The 20619-nt window shown below is 33.6% G+C and overlaps 1 protein-coding gene across 1 annotated transcript; it reads right to left on the bottom strand.

The window, feature by feature from the left end:
- Positions 1-15881: 15881 nt before the first annotated feature.
- On the bottom strand, positions 15882-18884 carry LOC116767690 (uncharacterized). The gene is made up of 3 exons (XM_032658135.2): positions 18386-18884; positions 17536-17736; positions 15882-16929 (listed from the first exon to the last, which is right to left on the bottom strand). Exons 1-3 carry the CDS (start codon positions 18821-18823, stop codon positions 16795-16797), a joined length of 774 nt encoding a protein of 257 aa, XP_032514026.1. The 5' UTR covers positions 18824-18884; the 3' UTR covers positions 15882-16794.
- Between the last annotated feature and the right edge of the window lie 1735 nt (positions 18885-20619).

Consider the following 20619-nt stretch of genomic DNA (forward strand, 5'->3'; position numbering starts at 1 on the left):
GAATGACTTCGAACATTACAATAAGTAATGATGAATTATTGATTAAATTAAAGTACTTCATGTAGCTAGTTACAGATGAATCCTAAGTCCGTTGTATGATAATGATCTTGTCATTACACCTGTCATTCCATTATCGTGGACATTACGAGCTCCAGTAAAATGCTCTAACTTTAGTCTTAGTACGAGTACCTTCAAACTATACACGAACAGTCACGAGTCTTAGTTCGTTTGGTACTCACGATAGATAACAAAAATAACATTGTTAGGTACTTAATATTATCAGTTGCGACTAAACTCGGAAACGACTGCACCGATTTTGATGAGTCTTTAACTGGCCGATAGCTGACTAGGCGGAACCCACTTTATTTTTATTAATATCTATCAACTAGCTCCTGCCTCATAGTTGTCCGCGTATTCAACTATAATTAGGTATAAGATTTTAGTCGTTTCCTAGAAGGCATCTTCGTCACATTGTGACAGAGAGACTATTGAAGCAGAATAATGAAATTTTTATTTAAAAAAAAATCTATAAATTTTTAATCGAATAACTAACATTTAGTCGAATGAAGAACTTGTTTATTTTGACGTCGTTTAAAAAAATGTCTAAAAGAAACTCCTTATGGCATTACGTATTCACGAGTTGCTCTCACCAAAATCGGTGCAGCCGCTCCAGATTTTTGCGGGAACAATCAACAAACACACAAATAACGTCAATGTTGATACAGGTATTATATATGTTTGCATATCTAGTACCTAACCCGCTGCTAATCTGAAAAACGAATCCTATTTCCAGCGGACGAGGCCGGGGCACAGGTATATATGGCCCTTCATCAACAGCGCGGAAAACTAAACTCAAACTCAAACTCAAACTCAAACTCAAACTCAAACTCAAACTCAAACTCAAACTCAAACTCAAACTCAAACTCAAACTCAAACTCAAACTCAAACGGAAAACTCAAACTCAAATACAAATGATGTATTCATCTTGTCTGTATGTGTGTTAGGTGTCTATTAATAATAATGTATTGAAAAAAAATTGTCGTAAAAATAAAAAATATATTAAAATATATTTTCCAAATAAGAAGGAAATGAAGAGGATTTTCTCAGTGAATTATACAAATATTATACACTTGTGTGTAACACTAGTAGGTCCAAAAGTAATTTTGTTATAGTTATTCTATCAAAAGATGTCGCTGGCAGCAACTTAGAGACGAGATAATATAAGACTAATGTATATTATTTTACAAAATATTAAATACCTATATATAAATATATATTTTTAAAATGTATACCTAAATATATATTAAATTACTAACAAAATAAGATAAATATTCTATTTCATTTGGCCACCTTAGTCTTCCACCCAGGTCACACCTGTTTATCCACGAGTCCAGGTGTGTACGATCTGTTACCAAGCTACATGTCGCCTCTGCTTGCTCCGGAGTGTCTCCAGGTCGGCTCATGTCCTCTGAAACTGACTATCATTTGAAGTCTAAAGGCTTGAGGTCTAGAATGGATGAGAGCCTGTCGTAGTAGGGTAGTTCGCGTCGCAGTGAATGCTAACGCGAGCTCGTAATGTCCCTCTATGGCTATGATGGTAATCGTTCGTTGTGTTAGTGGCTACAATGCTCGCCGGGAGCCCCATCAGATCTGGGAAGGGGGAGGGGGGTGTATGCAGCAAGACATTTTCCAGCGTTAAAAAGAGGCTTGCGTTGTTCGTGTCTTGTGACCTGATGTATATTGCTGTGAGGTTTCTCAACCTGATCCAAGACTGTATGTATCTTGATACACTTTAGCCGAAGTTTTCACTCAATTTACACAAAAACGAATATAATTTTATGACTCCTGGTTAAGACACGCTCCACCAACCACTACTGACGCAGCGTGATGACCAAGTCGCACCTCCCCAACCACTCGGCAGCTTCCATAGAACTGTGAGCCTTCACGTTATCATTTTTCTCATTGTAGTGTTCTTCAATCGTGAAAATGTTTTCTTCAGTACCTAAAGAGGATATTCCTCAACCTCTCACCTGATATGGCGACGGAAGGCTTCCCTCGTCTTGATCGATCCACTCTCTATCATATTAAAGATTGATTTAGCGCATATTCTATGCGACTGTATCTAAGATAAGCGCCGAGCTTCATGTCTGGTCTTATAACAAGCGATAGTCCTAGCGGGAGTCTTCGTCTCTCGCGATAATATCGTTTTCTTCCTCTGATTTCTTCCAAGAATTCTGTCATTAAGAGTATTAACAGTCTTTACAGGTCTTCCAGCACGCGGCCGCCGAGATGTTTTCTGGTGTTCGACAGACAGAGTGTTGTTGTATCTGTTGATAGCAGGATACGAACAGACGGCTGACACCGAGCTGTTGAAGTAACCGGAGTATGAGCGACGGGTCCATACATCCTCTGTACGGAGTGATCACTACAATCCTATTTTCCTTAATACCCTATTCCATATTGTAATTTGATAATGAACACGAAAAATATTTGAAATGGCGCGAAATAGACAGAAGTTTTAAAAATAATATACGCATTCCAAATTCAAAATGATTGAAAAGTTGACAAAAAAAAAAGTTTTTATGTGACATTATTTTTAAATTAGTAGTTTTACATACTCCTTAAAATTAGACTCAAACCTATTACATCCAGGATATATCATATAGTCAATATCAATCAAATCGTCCTACCGTCATCCAGTGTTAACCGCAAGTCTCTCGTAAAGATCGTCATCTTTATCGAACCGTCGACTCCACCTGCTGCAGCTGGTGCAGCTGCCGGCGGTCTCCACACCTCACTCATACCGAGTCCTCGACAGATCACATCACACCACACACTCCGGTGTATGACTTTATTTAGAATTCAGTATCTCAAAACAACTGTCGTCTTGCCGTAACCTTAAATCTGTGTGCCAGCCCCTATTTAGAGTTTTGTATACCGCGTCGGTTGAAACCTCTACAGCTTTGACAGTGTGGGATGTCTTCTCAAGGTCACGCCAGTCGAACATGGTTATAATTTAATGTTATATGTAACTCATCATCGTCCCACGGATATGTAGGTAGTTATTGATTTGTCTATTAGGTGTATATATATGAGGATTTGTTAATCTGTCGTGATGATTACTTGTCTTAGATGAAGCATCGAGGAATATGTGTTTAAATATTTTTAATGTGGCGATTTTAATTAAAGAATGGGTTTCATTTTAAATGTTGTATTGCAAGAAACATATAGAAGTATGTTTGCTATAAACATTTCCCCCTTCTTCACTCTATGTTTGATTGTTTATTGGTATAAGGTTTTATATATCCACCTTATCATTTATTTTACGACAACAAATTAAATGTTAATATGTATTAAGAGACGGAACATCGTTTTATAAATGTATAACTTATTCCTATTCATTCGTTCAGATATGTATATATTATGAAAATGTACTCTCTAATGCTTAGTAACAATTTTTAAAAACAACACACGATTTACGCAAAGTTTAAAGAACAAGAAACGAAGTTTAGGTATAAATTCCGTATGAACGGTTCAGGATTGTCAACCGAGGGTCGGAAGGTTAATGAAGTGATGAAGAGTTCCAGTCGAGAGGAGGAGAAGGTAGGGTTGGCAAAAAAATATCACGACTCCTTCAGGTGGAAGTATCGCGAGCCCAGATCATAAAAACAATTGTAAAAGAAAATATATTTGAATAATCTCTATTTTATAACTAGAGTCGAGACCGTAACTCTCTTATGCCATGAAGTACTCTACAGTTTCAATGAGAAATCTTTCAGTAACTGAATAAAAGCTCTTCGATAGCTTTAATCTAATCAAAAAAAAACCTTTTCATATTTAATTTCGGTCACTTAGATACAAAGGCTTTGAAGGTTCCAATATCAAGGTCAATAGAATTCAGTCACTGATGACTGTTCCACCCTCAGAACAAAGCACCATTTGTAGAACCGATAGCCGATAAAAAAATTCCAATCTCCTCTTCAGCGAGGATCTTCAGCCAATGATAGTGTCACTTGTATCAGAAGGTGACGTCATAACATCTCACAAGATAACACACCCCAAGTATAAATACTACGTAAGGATAAAAGAATTTAATTTGACAGAATCTGTTGGAGAGTCCAGTGAGCTACCTCTGCCACCTTCACCTTACATGTCCATCAAATAATCCATCCTATAACCTTTTTTTGTTACTTTGACTAAAAACGTATTTATTCTTTTCTTTTAATACCGCTCTCAGCTCAGGACAAGCTCACAACGAGTTGACTAAAATACAGGAATATTGATAATCAGCTAACAATGATAACGACGGCTATATCTGCGATGAGACTTTTTTGTTCTAATAGATAAGCCTGTCTACGTGTCTATTTCTGTATCTATGTATCTATTACACTACATAGTCCATGTAATACGAATACTATCCAATAAAAGTAGGCGCTAACAACATTTAATCGTATTTTTAACTTAAATTTACCAACTTCCTTAACAGAATTTAATTTAAAAAAACAACGTCATTAATGCATTTAATGGCTGCATTGTTAAGTTTTTTAGAGACTTCTATAACACAATAAGGATGAGTCCTGCGATAAGTCTTACGATATATCCTGCGATTTTTAATTGTATTAGCGTTATCTTAATTAAACATATTTGAAAGTGGTTTTATAACTTTTGGCTTAATTTTCATCGTCCGAGACTCATCTTAATATTCGTGTTGTCATTGAAACTGTGAGAATGATTTTTGTTTCTAGTAAACGCCAAACAACTGAACGATTATTGATGTAACTTTTCGGTCATGAATAAGAAGTTTATTAGGTATATCTTTTAAAATAATACATAAACGAAATTATTATTTAAAAAGTATATAATTAAGTATGATTCAAAAATTTGATTTGTTGGTTTATATGTGTGTTACATAATAATATTGAAATATACATATGACCTTGCCGTGACCTTTAAAAAAAATAGCTAAACTTATCTTAGAAATGATTCGCTTTGAAAATAGAAATTGTGATAATTATAAAGCATTTAAAATGTTTTTTTTGACAGACAGACGACTGACGAGATACATACAACAATATATTGCTAAATGAAACTAGTGTTATTCGGATTTACTACGCGGATTTTATTATTTAAAAACTACATAATTCCGACGTTTCGGTTACTTTGCAGCAACCGTGATCACGGACAGACGAGGTCTCGAGGGATTATGTAGTTTTTAAATAATAAAATCCGCGTAGTATATCCGAATAACACTAGTTTCATTTAAATGAATACTCGCGAAAATCTTAGATCTCATTAATATATTGCTATTTAATATTAATAACATATTTTCACTTTGTATAAGTAAATTAGATGAATATTCTGCCCTTCGATTTTGATCCATTTCTGTGTTTTATTTGATGGAATTAAAAAAAGACTTCTTTGCTGTTTTCGTTAATTAAAAAAAATAATTAATTGGCAGGTATATGTACCTATAGCTTGTTATAATTTTTAATTAAGAAAACCTTTAAATTAAAAAGTTATTTGTTTATTTTTTATTTTTTTCATGTGTAATCTCATTTTAATTATAATTGGCGATGGACAATTATGAAGTAAAGTTTGAAAACAATACATTTATACATAATAGCAGTGAGACTCGCTCGGTGGTGATATGCGCATGTCTTAAAAAACAGAGCGGCGAATGATGGAACAAAAAATATGTGATGTTATTGATGAAGGAAGCGCTGAACGTAGATACATTCATGAAGCAGTCAAGGTGACTGGATCGATGAGACCACGCCGGCGCCCTGGGGCTGCGGCCGCGGATGGAAACACTCAACAGATGGCGGCACAGAACAACGCGCAGACGCGATATTATTGAACGACACAGACTTACATACATACACATACACACGCGCGTTTAAACAACCTACACACACAAGCACACGCACACACACACACGGACCTCATAAATCATATGTTCGTCCGCTCCTAACCATACGGCATCAAATTACCTTCGCGGCGCGTAATGACGCAAGTGAACAGCCACATTCCATTATAAGTTCTATTCGCTCGTGATAAAGTCATTACTCGAATGTCGCAGATCCGTAACAGAAGTGCTCGAGTGAACTAAATGGCCCGCCGCGTGTCAATTACCGCCTTCATACGGACCGCGTTAGAAATGAACTCGTGAAATGTAACTAGAATATGGAAAAGTCGAGCACTTTTAGATTGCTTTCATATTAATTACTTAACAAACCATAATGATAGTTTTATTTTACTTAATAAACCTTATGAATGATGGAACACGCGGGACACTGAACTGACATTCCAACAGATTCTTATTCAATATAAAAAAGGTTTTATATGATTTCTATATTAGTACACTGGCATGAAATTTAAAAGATTCTATTTTTGAAAATCATTTAATTATTCCTCAGTAGTAAGTGCTTATATTAACTATTTATAAAACGTCGACGAAGTTTGAATGTCTCTGTCGAATTTAGTGAAGGTGACGAACTTCGCAGACCTGAAGTTTCTTCTTCAATAAAACACTCGCTAATGAACAGGAAAAATTGCAGACGCTAAAATATTTTCCTTTGTTCGCGAAGTGAAACAGACGCCTGCCTACAAAACACAAACCGCCGACTGAGATTTAGAACTCTTAATATTATCAATATTTAGTTGGGAAATCTCAATCTTTGGCATTTTATCAACGAAAGCTTTGGTTAAAATTCTTGAAAAAAATTAAAAACAAGAAAAAATACAATAAGGTTTGTCAATTATTTATTATATTTACTTAATTTTTCGGTTTTACCATGAAATTAAACAAAGAAACAAAAAACGTTATTTCTTTTTTTTCTGTTGTATATAATATAAAACGGAATTTTTTCTACATAATTCATAATATTATAATTAATTCATTGAGTTAGAAGGACAAAGTTAAATTAAATTAACCCATTTAGGTGTCAAATGCTCAATAGTATCTGGTGACAAGTACCAGGCTGTCATCACTGTAGAGGAGTTCTACACTCCGCTCCGTGTCTCCCGGCCCGCTGTCTCTCGTCGCTAGTCGCTCGTTAGGTACGTCAAACTCAAAAAAAATCCTCTTTAAATTTAAAACAATAGAAATTCCTCAGATTTTTTTAAAATATTCAACATCAAAACTAAAAGGAGCTTCCGCATTTAACGTTCGATTAATTTATAACGGCCCGTTAAGCTGCGAGATGTTTTCTTTCCTAAGCTTGTTTATTTCTATTGGCAGTTTTCTTGTTACCTACAAGAAATTAGTCATTTTATGTCTGACTTCTTGGAATCCCCTGTACAGAGAGGGGATCCGTGGGTGGGCGTATAGTACGTTATTCTCGATGGGAGGCGGTAATTTATTGACTTGGTTTTATTGTTATTTACTCAAAACCATTATTTATTTATAGTTAGTTTAGATATCTCACTAATCAATGATATACGGCTCACTTAATAACTTATACTGTAACTATACTATAGTCTATAGTATAGTATAAATCAAATGTTTTACAATCTGGTCTGTTGGAGAAATAATTTTATGAATCCTATGTCAAAATAATGATAAAACAAAAAGCTGAAAAAATATTAATTCAACGAGATTTAGTTCCGTTAATATCGGGCAACGGTAAAAATCTTGTACAATGAAATTTGATAGTAAACATTCTATTGTACGGTTAATATTTTTTTTCGTCATAAAAATACATCGGATTTATGAACATCAACACGGATCGAATTAACAAAAAAAAAAAAACGCAAAAATGGTGTCATGATCGGTTGTATTCTTTAATCCATCTACGCGTCGTTTGTCAACATTATCAAACTTCATACCGACCTTAACATCGGCCCAACATCTGCCGATTTCTCAGGAGCGTGCCAAGTCCCCCTAATCTTCAAACCACAAAAGAACCAAACCGTTGTTGGACAGGGACGGAAATATACAGAAGCACAGACGGGGGACAGAGACGGAACACGACCGGAACATTACAAAAGTTTCGGTTGAGGAGACCCGAACAAAATGGCTCAGGAACCGATTAAAATGAACCGAAAACAGGATTGAATGGAAATAATAAGAAAAAAAGGTTTAATTGCGTAATACGAGGTCTAAGGGACCTTAAAGGATATCTGATCGGTTAAGGTCTAATGATTCCTATAATTACGTATAATATTTTATACTTTTTATTAAAGTATTTCGATATTACTTCATTAGTGATAACAATTCCAAACAATGGCACTGTGTATTTTTTTTTGCTCATATTTTAACACACAATAAAAGTTTTCTCAGCGCTTATCACATTAAAATATTTATTTGGTACCTACTTGATTATTTTTTATTTGTCTTTTATTACAATATGTCTATAGAAGACAATAATTTAGAGACGACCGCAGAGATTCAAGTACCTATTTAAGAAAGTTTTTTTTTTAATTTAAGAAGACATTAAGTGCCCTTATCAATCAGTACGTATCCAAGTATTAATTTAATGTCTGAATGGTGATGAAAAATTAAAAATTGATAGAATTCCTTACATGAAGATGTTCAGTATATAATAATAATATTAATAACAGCTTTGTTTTCATGGATATGAAACAAACATTTTTGTGCATCCTTTATAATGTTTGTTCCGAAAATCTTCTTACACTTAAATTACTCGTAAAACCAATTTTTTTTTTTTGTAACCGCTATGAAATCAAATAAACCATGGTATTATGAAGTGTTCAGGTCACAGGTGGTGATTATTTTCATGCCACCAATCACTGACGAAATCACATCTGTGTTAACTATAAGAGGTTCTGAGGTTTCGCGTCTGTGCCACTCCTATTAGTTTCTCCGTGTAAGGGCATCGGACTTCGGAGATGTCAAAAAATTACTTGATGTGACGATGGTCATGTTTTCCTGCTATTCATCATCAGCACAGGATCACCAACTATTGAAGATGTGACCAGTTTGAACCAGACCAAACCAAAAAATTATAATCACTAGGTTTTGTAAGATCTTAATAAACGTAGTTGATAAATCAAAAATATATTAATACTGAAAATCTTTTATATAACGACAGATGTTGGTCTAACTGAAAGTCACTTTTAACTAATTGTAAGATTTTTTAACTCTAGTCTGTCATTAACCGAACATACAAAGTAATAAAACATATTGAATTTCTCTGTAATTAATGAAATATGAAAACAAAAAAATAAGTTTTACTTTCCAATAACACGCACTCTAAATTGTAACTCATACAAAAATACATATATTCCTGATTTTCCTAACTTTTATTGCATTATACTTTTTTTTTTTTTTTAATACATTATGTCATATAATAATAAACTATGATATCGTCTGTATAATAAAGTTATAGACACACTCCTACAGATTATAACTCTATCAACATTCAATGTATGTATTGCTTAATATTGATCGAAATTATTCAGTCTTAAAAGACAAGTGACACTTTAATATCTTTAGATCAAATAATTTAAACTATTCCAGTTTTTAACTATTTATTAGGATTAGAATATAGATAATAAAAAATTACTGAGGGACTAAAATATTACTATTAGGTATATGAAGTATAATGCATTGGATGTTTAAATGTTATTGAAAACGAACAGACAGGTTCACGGATTCCTACTATAAATAGCTTAAGGTAATTTAAATATAGGAATAAAAAGAAACGCAAGTAAAGTAACAATTTAGAGCTGTATAAGTCTATCGTTTACAGTTAGTACTAAGGAAGATGACGCGCCCATGTCACAACTGTCTACCGAGTTATGAACTCCTGGTCATTAGAACGAGACGGTGTGGAATAAATACAATGTGTCCTCCACACGCATTACATATATATAATAAATAAATTCCACTATTCCTAGATCTTCATATTTTTTATGTATAAGTTTTATTACATATAAAAAATAGGTGGCTATAATATCTTAATCTGTGTTTTTCTAAACTAAAATAACTTTAATGAATGTTAATTTTTTATCTGTGGAAATTACCTAGCGACTATAATTTAAAAACTTCACTTAAGTGTCAATGTTGACGTTTTAATCTCAATGTGTGGGTGCGTGTGCGTGTGTGTGTTTGTATTAGCCGGTGTCGTCGTGTCCGGGTCGACGGCCGAACGAGCAAGATGCACTATACGTTGATCAACACGAGTGACAGAGACAGATAGATCGAGAACTGATAAATATGGTCGTTAGTAATTTTTTTTTTTATTTTGAGCGGCGACGGAGAAAATGCTTTCGGATTTGAGATTTCTATCAGACATTGTAAGACAGTTTCAGGATTTAAAATGCTGTTATAGTAACACAGTGTGTATAAAAAGTAACAGTTATTACCAGTTTATGAACGTAGTTTAATTGGTCGTTAAACGTTATGTTTGTAACAAACTCTTCAGACCTTTCTAGTTTTATGGCCTGTAAATGGCTGGTCGGACAGAGGAATATATGGAATACACTTATTATACTGATTCTATATATTTGTCTTAAAGCAAGTCATGTCATAAATTTGTAGTAAATTGCGATACAATATATTTTTTCACGATCATTTTAGTTTTTCTACCAATCCATCTCAGCGTTGTACTATCATGTGGGAATTATTTAATGCTTTATTGATAGCTTCAAACATTTATTAGAAAAAATGTTCCAAGGTCACTCAAACGATAAAATCACTTAAAGAGGAACATACCTTCGTTATCTGTTTAAAGTCTGATCCGTAAACACCTCATACACATTTTCCGGGATTAATACTTATTAAAATTTTCCTTGCCTACAAAGAATTTTAGAAAAAAAAATATCGTTATTTTTATAATAGCAACAGTTCACATTATAATCCGTTAATCAACACTCTTACTACCAGTTCGCAATTCAAACTAAATACGCGACGTTTCAATTTTTCAATCATATCTCCCCGTAAATGGTACTAACAATAATAACGATATTGTCGAATAAAGAAATATTAAAAAATAATAAATAATAGTTTAAAAAAACTAAAAAACACGCTATTTATAGAAAACCGAACTAAAAAATATAAAATAAATTTTAATAAATTTAATTTAAGAAAATAGTGTTAAAAATTTTAATAAATATGAATTAATAATAGTGTGAATAAAAAAAAATATTTTATTTTTAAAAAAGCGTGGGGTGCTTCGTGTCAATAGTTATAAGTATATTATTGACAGATATTAGTAGAGGGATTATCATTTCGATAATATCTTAAAAAGCACCCCACGCTTTTTTTTAAAATAAAATACATTTTTTTTTATTCACACTATTATTAATTCATATTTATTAAAATTTTTAACACTATTTTCTTAAATTAAATTTATTAAAATTTATTTTCTATTTTTTAGTTCGGTTTTCTATAAAAAGCGTGTTTTTTAGTTTTTTTAAACTATTATTTATTTTCTACTTTTTAGTTTGGTTTATTTATAATAGCTTGTTTTTTTAATTTTAATTAAGTTTCTTACCTTATCGACTATAGATGAAAATTATATAAATTAAGAAAAATAATATTTTTCAAATTGAAAAATGGATTAATTTTATCAAATTAGTGTATTGTCATCGGTCCTCGATAAATCTACAAAGTTTGAACGAAATCTGGCCGTTTAAAGTGGGTCAAAGTCGCGCCCAAAGAAGTCGGTTACAAACATACAAACAAACATACAGGTGAAGCTAATAAAAAGCTAATAATAATGGTTTTAATATCTTCCGAAAGTAATTAACAAGAGAACAAAAACTGATAATAAATTTATTGAAATAACTGGCGCCATTTTAGTGGATTATGAAAATATAATATGATTTATCAAAAATTCTATGTAATTTATATGTATCTAATAAAAATATTAAATTTTGTCATCATCCAGACTAATGAAGTAATGACATTTAATACTCGGATGCTATCTTGGATGCAATCCGACGCCATCTTTAATCAACTCGGATGTTGATTAGAATCATTTCATTCATCGCTTCAATTGTATGTAACTTGCCTTATTATAGCTAATATAAAGCCTACTTTATACATACTATTAGACAATATAAACATGTCACATTTACTAATGTACCTTTATACTTATATTCAGTTAAATAGTGTCCACAGATTACGTAAGCAACCACTTCCCAAATATAGGTACCTACCTAATCATAATTCCCTTATATGGATTTAACTACGGTCCACAACGGTACGGTGTACCGTAAGAGCATCGTTTTAATCTTACAGCAGCGCTGCTTTTTATAATTATTTGCTAACTCCTGTCCCGGATACCGTATCCGGTGTATAAGTAGGCGCCGGATCCGGCGGACGCTCGACCCGTTTTTAGGATAGCGATCTGTAATTTAGAAAATCATTTGTCACCAAATCTCCGCATAGAGTTGTAATATGTTCATTTTGTTGCTTATTCAACCTCTTTAAGCTTTATATATATCGATATAATATAAATATATATCTAACGTTCATTATAAAGTTAAAATAATCACTATAGTTAATATGATAATTACGACTATGACATATTATAAATACTCCAGAGGTTATCCAATTAGTTTTGTCACCTCCGCTCGATTCCCCCTCAATACAATACTATCACTTCAACAACAATTGATCCCCATCAGTAATTACGCACGAATTGTCTTCGAACACAGACAGACACCCGCTCGCTTCCATTAAATACATGACCCGTTTTATCCGACTGCGTGTCGCTAAAGGGACCAGGGAGCCCAGTTTATAATAAGATAACAGTTCATTTTGCTATACATATCTAGAAAACAGGTTTATTAAAATACGTTTTTAACATTAAATTTAAAGGCTATATTTAAATTAACAAAAATTAAGAATAAACATAGGCTGTCCGCGAGCCTGCAACCTCCCTTATGTCGCAGTTGCTTTGCTCGTCACAATGGCTTGTGAACTATATCGGTACTCTCTAATATAGATTATTTTACATATATTTGACGTAAGCACTGTTTGTTTGCATCTCTGTAAAATAATGTTGAACTCAGTAGGAAATTAAAAGAAAATAGATAGTAAAAGTCGCAGGATCGATACTCAAAAAAAATCTGAGCAAACACTTACAACTTATTAAATCTATTACTTGTTAATACTTTAACGCAACCAGAATAATGTTAAACAATTATATGTCGGTATTCGTTAATAGTTCCAGCATTAATCGATATAATAAAACGTATGAATTAAATACTGAAGTTAAGTTAGTTATGTGCGTATCATATAAGAATAATATTAAAAGTTTATTTAGTTGGAATTACTCGATTCGAGCTTTAAATTACCTACTGCTTATTTTACTTTCCGCCGCGAAATGAAACGAGAGATTTTTCTCTTATAATTAGTTAAAATCTTTACAACCGAAGTTTTTCTTTAAGGTACTTATTTATATTAAAATAATGCCTTCGTAGGAATTATATCAACCATGTTTCTTATTAACTGAAGTACGTTCTACTGTTGAGAAGTTCTTTGCGAAAAACACGTCATTACTTCTTCTTGAACAAAATATCAGGGGTACTTGAAGAATTTTGATCTGCATTTACGGACTAGTCGGCACAGTGATAGTTGCCATCTCTGCATGAACGAAAATATAGTTAATACAAAAGATAAGAACATTGAAAGAACATCATCAGCTCTGGCTTGTGTGTCTTTTCTTTTGCCTTCATTCATATAAAAAAAAGTAAATATTATGGCAAAAACTAAGCAAAACACATGTCATTTTCCATAGATTATTTAGAATTTTATTTTTATTAGGAACTAACGGACAAATGTTAACTATAACAGTTAACAGATTACTCTATGTTAATACATATATATACATAGGTAATAAGTACATATCTCAAGCCGATGTGTATGATAACAGTTGTCAAATAAAAAATTTGGTCGTAACTTAAAATGTTTTATGATAATACCTAAGTATATTTAATTAAACCCTTATTGATGTCGTAGCCATCTTCGTCTATGTAACTTATTTTATGTCTGATACATTCCTACTGGCTACATAGGCTGGCGGACCTCCAACCCCGGCCGCTAAATGTTAATCCGGGTTAATCAATGACATCGCTAATATTAGATTATTATTATTATTACTATTTATTTGTTCGTGAGTGAACATACAAAGAATGTTATTTTATTACATATCATGTACATGCGAATGTCGAGTTAGCCTATAAGTGGGGTGTACAATTAATGCATGTAACAAATTAAATTATTTAGTGTTAATTAAGACTAAGAACTAAAATTGTATACAACGTTGGCTTCCTATTTAAATAAATAAATAAATAATATGTATTGATTAATATAATCAGTGTTGGACAGTAACATTTATATACTATTTCAGGGTAAGACGAATAAATCATAAACTTATAGTTATAACAAAAAAATTACCTTAAAAAGGTAAGGTACATCACTTTTAGCGTAACGTTATTAATGGAAAGGGAAAGAAACGAAAATTATAAAGGTACGTATACACAGGATGATCGTTTCTGACTCCATGAGTGACGGCGATAACAAAAACTTGGAATTGTGGCTGAAGTCTGAAGGCTAATGATTCGAAGTCTGATAGGATATATTTATGTCGCATGACACGGATCTTTAATATTTTTTCTTCGCAAATTTAGAGAGAGGAGCTTGGACGATGGATGTGAGCGTTTAACGCGCGCTAGTTAGGGGCCCCTTAAACCTACACCTGGGTCGCAAGTCCCAGGCACTGTTGAAGCTGCTCTCCCTGCATCGCGATGGACCCGGCACCCGCTCGGTGAATCCATGGAATGCTGGGAGGTCTCGTCTGATTTCTAATACTTTCTTACTGCTCATATATGTAAATCCTTTAAGTAATATATTGAGAATAATTAGCTAAAAAATCCATCAAAACAGTACCAATACAATACAACCTTCTTTCTCCCTCGGATATTCGTGATGCGGATACGATTACGGACATCCATCACAACACTAGTTTATCCTCAGAATAACATTAGATCTGATATAGATATGATAAAGAAATAGTTCGAAGATTTAACTATCATATTAAAAGGTAGATGGAAATGTTTTTAGAACTTTCTAGAAGTAGCTGTTACAAATGAAAAATAAAATAAAGTAATATATCATAAGAAACGTTAGAAGTAGATCTACTAGACAGTAGAGAGACTTCTGAGTACCTGGTGAGTAGGTAGAAATTATACCCAAGAGGTTATAATATAAACTGGAAACGGTACGTGTGTGTGCCAACCTCGTGCTAAGGATACAGATTTGATATAGATAACAAAACTTGATTATGTCCTCAAAGTTTGACGGTTCAGAGTATAATGACGGTAAATAGCTTACGAGCAAGTGCTTGTAATTACATGGAAATATGTTTTTTCTTAATCACGATGTAGGTGAATAACAAAAATATAGCGTATTTAACGTATTTACGCAACACGCCCTATTGATCCAGTCATAATAACAATGGCGGATGCAATATGAAAACTGTCTGTTTGTGCGTCAGAAAAATTAATTGTTTTGATCTTATTTAGTAAACTGTAGCCAATTTAGTAAACTATGAGGGTGTAAGTGTATTTTAAAGCCAAATTTAACTAAGGCTTTCTGAAGTAATATCACTAATTTTATTGATATTTCTCCGATTAATCAATCAGAGTAAAATAAATAATAATCAAATAGAAATCAATAATACTTATTCCTCTTTCGTTTCGATTAAAGTCATTTATGTCTTGGCCGACTTAAATTGTACTTTATTGGAAGTTGAGACTGACAAATTTATGACTTACAGCTAACACAATAAGAGATATTTTAGTATGACCGTAACACAAACCGAAGCTTATCGCGTGTTGCAACGTAAAACGAACAAAAACAACAAATTAATGTTTTCTCTGTTTGAGGAACAATAACGAAACATAACTACGTACAACTCCTTTATTAATATTCCAATACATTGGCACAGAATACATTTTATTTATATTAAACTGTATTACAATAAATAGAAACAATAGGTAAGAATATAAGACGTAGTCAATTATAGTACCTTAATATAATACAATTATAAATTACTAAACAGGTTCCTTAACACGCCAACGAATGGAGATAAAAATTGTAAACAAACGATTGGAGATTAAAATCTTTTTTAAAAGCCGTCAAAAAATAAGTAAATTGTTTATTGATATATTGATGTATGTATTTACATAAAAAAAGATAAAATATTGACTCTTAAAGATCTATCAAAATTATTATATATTAACTAAGTACATATTACTAAGTAGGTATATATTACGCATAGTATTTATAAAGTATAATTACAATATTTTTTCCAATAATTTCAATATTTATCATACATAGTTTATATAATGTTAGTAATTTATTAAAGTCTTAAAAATTATATTTATTATCATAAAATGCGAAAACATTACTTGACTTTTTTTAATGCTGAAGTAATCCTCTTACCACATGTTACAATACACACCGTTAGCGATAAATCCTTTCGACATTATAACATAAGACAGAAAGAGACAGAGATACAAAAATTAAATCGTCCTCCTGACTCAGTACAGGTCTGTGTGTTTATAAAATTTATATCGTGTAGTTGGCAACACTACGTATATAAAATAGTACGATAATAGTTTAAATAACTACACTACACTACATAAAATGTGCTATATACAAAGTTATCTCACTATGTTTAATAACAATATAATCTTAAAACAGGAATGTCCTCACCACAGATGTGACGTCCGTTATCAATACACTTTCACTGATATCAAACAACTTGCATCTCAGTCGAATAGCACGATCGACTCCGATGCAAGTCTGTTCCGGCGCTATCCGCTTATTATGTTCACGTCTTCTTCCTCTCCTATCTGCAGGATCGCCTTCTGGATGATCCTCTTCAACCTCTTACGTGAGGCATCAGATCTTAGTGTCCTGAGCTCAGAGGCAACGAAATCGCCGAATATCTGTTACAGAACACAAAGCATTTCCTGATAACGATCGATTACGATTACCATTTCTTTGATAAAGACATATAAACCCTTAGAGTAATTACTTATTATTGCCGCTATTTTGATGATGAAGCAAAGAAAAAGGAAATTTATGGGACCATAGAATTAATTAATCATTCGAATTACAGCTTTGCCTTAATATAATTTGTCGATGCCACCATCAATAAGACACCACTCCCATCAGACGGAAACCGCTTACACGATTCAGTCAGAATGTATAATTATAAAATAATAATTTAATAATATCAAGTGAATATACACTTAACGATTAATTACAATCTAATAGTAATTATATTTAAGGCACGTAAATTAGTTTTGTAAAGGAAGTTATAATTTCACAGACGGCAGAGTATGCTCTTATCTTAAACATAAACAGGAAAAGCCTTGTAAAAATTAAACCAATTTTCAAATCTCTCTGAGGTGTGATAAGTAGAGATTGTGTCAGGAACTTTAAAACGTGTAATGTGTCATTGTCACGGACACGACGGGTCTGCTTATGATGGTTTGTAAACAACGGTTGTGAACAAATGTTAGTGTCGCGTCTTAGTGTCACGAAGTTACCTGACATTCATCAGCGTTGATTCCAGGTCTGATCCTGGGCTTGGGTTGTTCAGGCCACATCATGGGGTGAGCGCTGGGTGGTAGGGGCGGCGGTGCAGAGGCTGCCACTCTCTGGACAGGTTTCCTCACCACTGGAGACCCGGTCACACGAGCTCGGACGAGACCGAATTCCACCTCCTCATCAGCTTGGAACTCCGCTAACTGGATAGTATGGATCATGGGATTATCATAATTGTAATCAGCTGTTGTAAGTCTAATGATTCCCTTATACTATATAGATTAACTACATCTGTCAAATATAATAATAAGAGTAAATGTATAAAAATATATTGCGTTAGGATATTTGAAAATTGTTATAAGTCTATATGTAAGGTTTTTACTTGTATTTAATAATTAATACCAAAGTTTCTGGAAGCTTGTTTGTCTTCATTATGCAAAATAAACAAGACCTTAACGTCTAACAAAAACCATTCCGCTTCAATATCAAACAAATAACAAAGTCATAACACGTTGTAGTTAATATGTACTTTGTTAAAAAGTAGAAATTCAACTACAGCGATGTTCATGATAATAGTCCATTTGCTACAATATGACAGTCACGCGCTAATGACACTGAGTCATGTAACGACCGCGGCCAGAAACTTACTAAGACAAGAAAAAATAAACAACATACAGCCAATGTTATAATGCCTACGAAATATAAAAAAAAATAACACTGGCAACCGGTGTTTTAGAATGCACATAAAACGGATTAAAAAGAAAAAACTTGACACATAACAGAACCACGTGAGCATCGTTCCGCACGTGCGCGGTGACGTAACGCGACATCGATGACGCAATAGTGACGTACCGCGAGATTAACTCCTTCCACGGTGGTGTCGAGGGGGTCGACGAGGGGTTCCCGCATCAGGAACGCCAGCGAGTCGAAGTACTCCCAGCCGCTGTTCCCCCTCTCCCCCTCCCCGCCCGCCTGTTTGCGTTTTATCTTCCTCAGCTCGTTATTGAACTGCGTCCTCAAGTTGTGTAACTTTCTACTGATCTCGTCGCTCGTGGTCTCGAACATATTCGCCAGGTACTCGTGCTTGGCGTGCCGCGCGTTCTTGTCCCTGTTCAGCGGGTGTTTGGTGTCCCAGAGCTCCTTGCAATCCTTCTCGAAGGCCTCGATCAGTTTGAGAGTGTTCTCCTGGGTCCAATGCCAGCGCGGTTCCCGCTTCACCTGGTTGTCGTTGTCCATGTCCACTTCTATCTTCGTCCAGGACAGCTCGCAGGAGTTGGAGTTGGAATCCATGTTCGTGCCGTACGTAGCGGTGTGATGACCGCTCTAGCGAGACTGCGGCCCCCGCCGGAGAGAGGCGAGAGCGGTGTCGCACGGAGCGGCAACCTCGCGGCCGGTGTCCGCCGCGAGCGAGGATGCCGCTCCGTGCACTGATATGAGCGCGTGTTTGCGTTGCAAATAGCTTCATGTAAAATATTTTATATTTGCAATAAAATACTTAACAAATGTTACTCGTTGGTTGTTTATGAAACAATCGAACCTCGATTTCGAGAGTAACATATTATTTTATATGTTTAAATATCAAAAAATATTATAACAGCGATCTATTACTATTATATAAATAATTAATTATTGAATGATTAAAATTACTGATTGTTTTCACAACACAAAAAATCATAGAAGTACACTAGTAACTTTAATCAAGTCTTTTGTTTTGATGTGAAACAAAGGAAATATAAACGGCATAGTAAGTGTTCTTATTAATGTATGATCCTCTGAAGAGTTGTAGTGTATTAGCGAGTGTTAGCAAACTCACGAGCGACCTCCACACGAGGTTAAACACAATTAGTACGAAAACATTGTTAAATGGGACAAGAGATTTGTCCTTACATACATACATACATTATAAAAGGACATACAGAGGCTAACAGCATATTATAAAGGACATTTTATGATATAAAAGTCACGTCATTACGTAAAGGTACAGTCCAAACAGTTCGTACATAGCACAACACTGATATAGAGATATTAATTATAAGATAAAGTCACGGAAACAGACAAAGCAATAGTAAATACACATACTTTATATAACATAGAGAGAAACTCAAATTATAATGTATACAGTGTGCTTACCCCATGTTTGTATCGTAACACTACATACGGAGCGTGTCGAGTTCGTAAATTATAGTATTAACACAGGTTATTGATTGAGAAACTTGAAACGGCTCGTGTGTAGTGTAAGCATGCGAACTTGTACTAAGCATATACAAGAAAAGGAACGAGCAATGTATGCGAGTAATAACATTGAAGTCTGAAGCTGTATGTCTGTTTGTCTGTGTAATAAATAACACGTGTCTCATTGACGGTCTCGTAAATGTGTCCTGTTTACAAAACGGCAGTTTTCCTGTGTCGTTGTTCACATTGCTATCACATTCAGTTTATTGCAGTTTGTCTGTTGTCTGTTGTGAACATCTAGTGTGTAATACAAGTTTTAATCGTGATAGGTACTACATACGAGGCGTTCCAAGTTTCAAGTTTCTGAATAACCTACGTTACTACTATGAAGATATACGAACGAAGTCAGGAAACTTAGTTATGACTACGTCGACTGGTGGTAGGCGTATATTTGTAAGTGGTGTCTGTCCGTCTGTTGTTTTCTTAGTCTATACAATTTGTTTTCTATTTCATTTATAATAAAATACATCGGTTGAAATATTTAGTTCTTTATTCTAATATAAATCTTCAATCTCACTGTGTATATTACACTATTTTCGTTATGTGTAAAATTCAGTTTTGAAGTAAACAAATCTAAGTTGTAAAACTATTACAGATTATTCGCTATGAATAATAGACTTCTTCAAGAGTCTTAGTCTCTGTGATTGATTTAACGATGAAGAAGTTGCCAGATAAAGTGAAAATTAGAGTCTGACAGCTGTGAACTGTGCAAGAAGAAATCTGTCTCTGTTCACTAACTCACTCCCTCTATAAAAACAATGTCATCATTTGAACACTTGATTACGTCTATTAATTACCAAATAAAGTCATTTGAGCTTCTCATGTGAAAATAAACTAACGAGTACTTAACATAA

Source organism: Danaus plexippus (genome assembly GCF_018135715.1).
Source record: "Danaus plexippus chromosome 9 unlocalized genomic scaffold, MEX_DaPlex mxdp_26, whole genome shotgun sequence".
Taxonomy (NCBI): Eukaryota; Metazoa; Arthropoda; class Insecta; order Lepidoptera; family Nymphalidae; genus Danaus; species Danaus plexippus.

Excerpts from the sequence above, each read along its gene's own strand:
- LOC116767690 (XM_032658135.2), bottom strand. The coding sequence starts at position 18,823 with ATGGATTCCAACTCCAACTCCTGCGAGCTGTCCTGGACGAAGATAGAA. Across the intron at positions 17,737-18,385 it reads TGGAAGGAGTTAATCTCGCG|TTAGCGGAGTTCCAAGCTGA; the intron begins GTACGTCACTAT and ends CATACTATCCAG. Across the intron at positions 16,930-17,535 it reads TCAACGCTGATGAATGTCAG|ATATTCGGCGATTTCGTTGC; the intron begins GTAACTTCGTGA and ends GTTCTGTAACAG.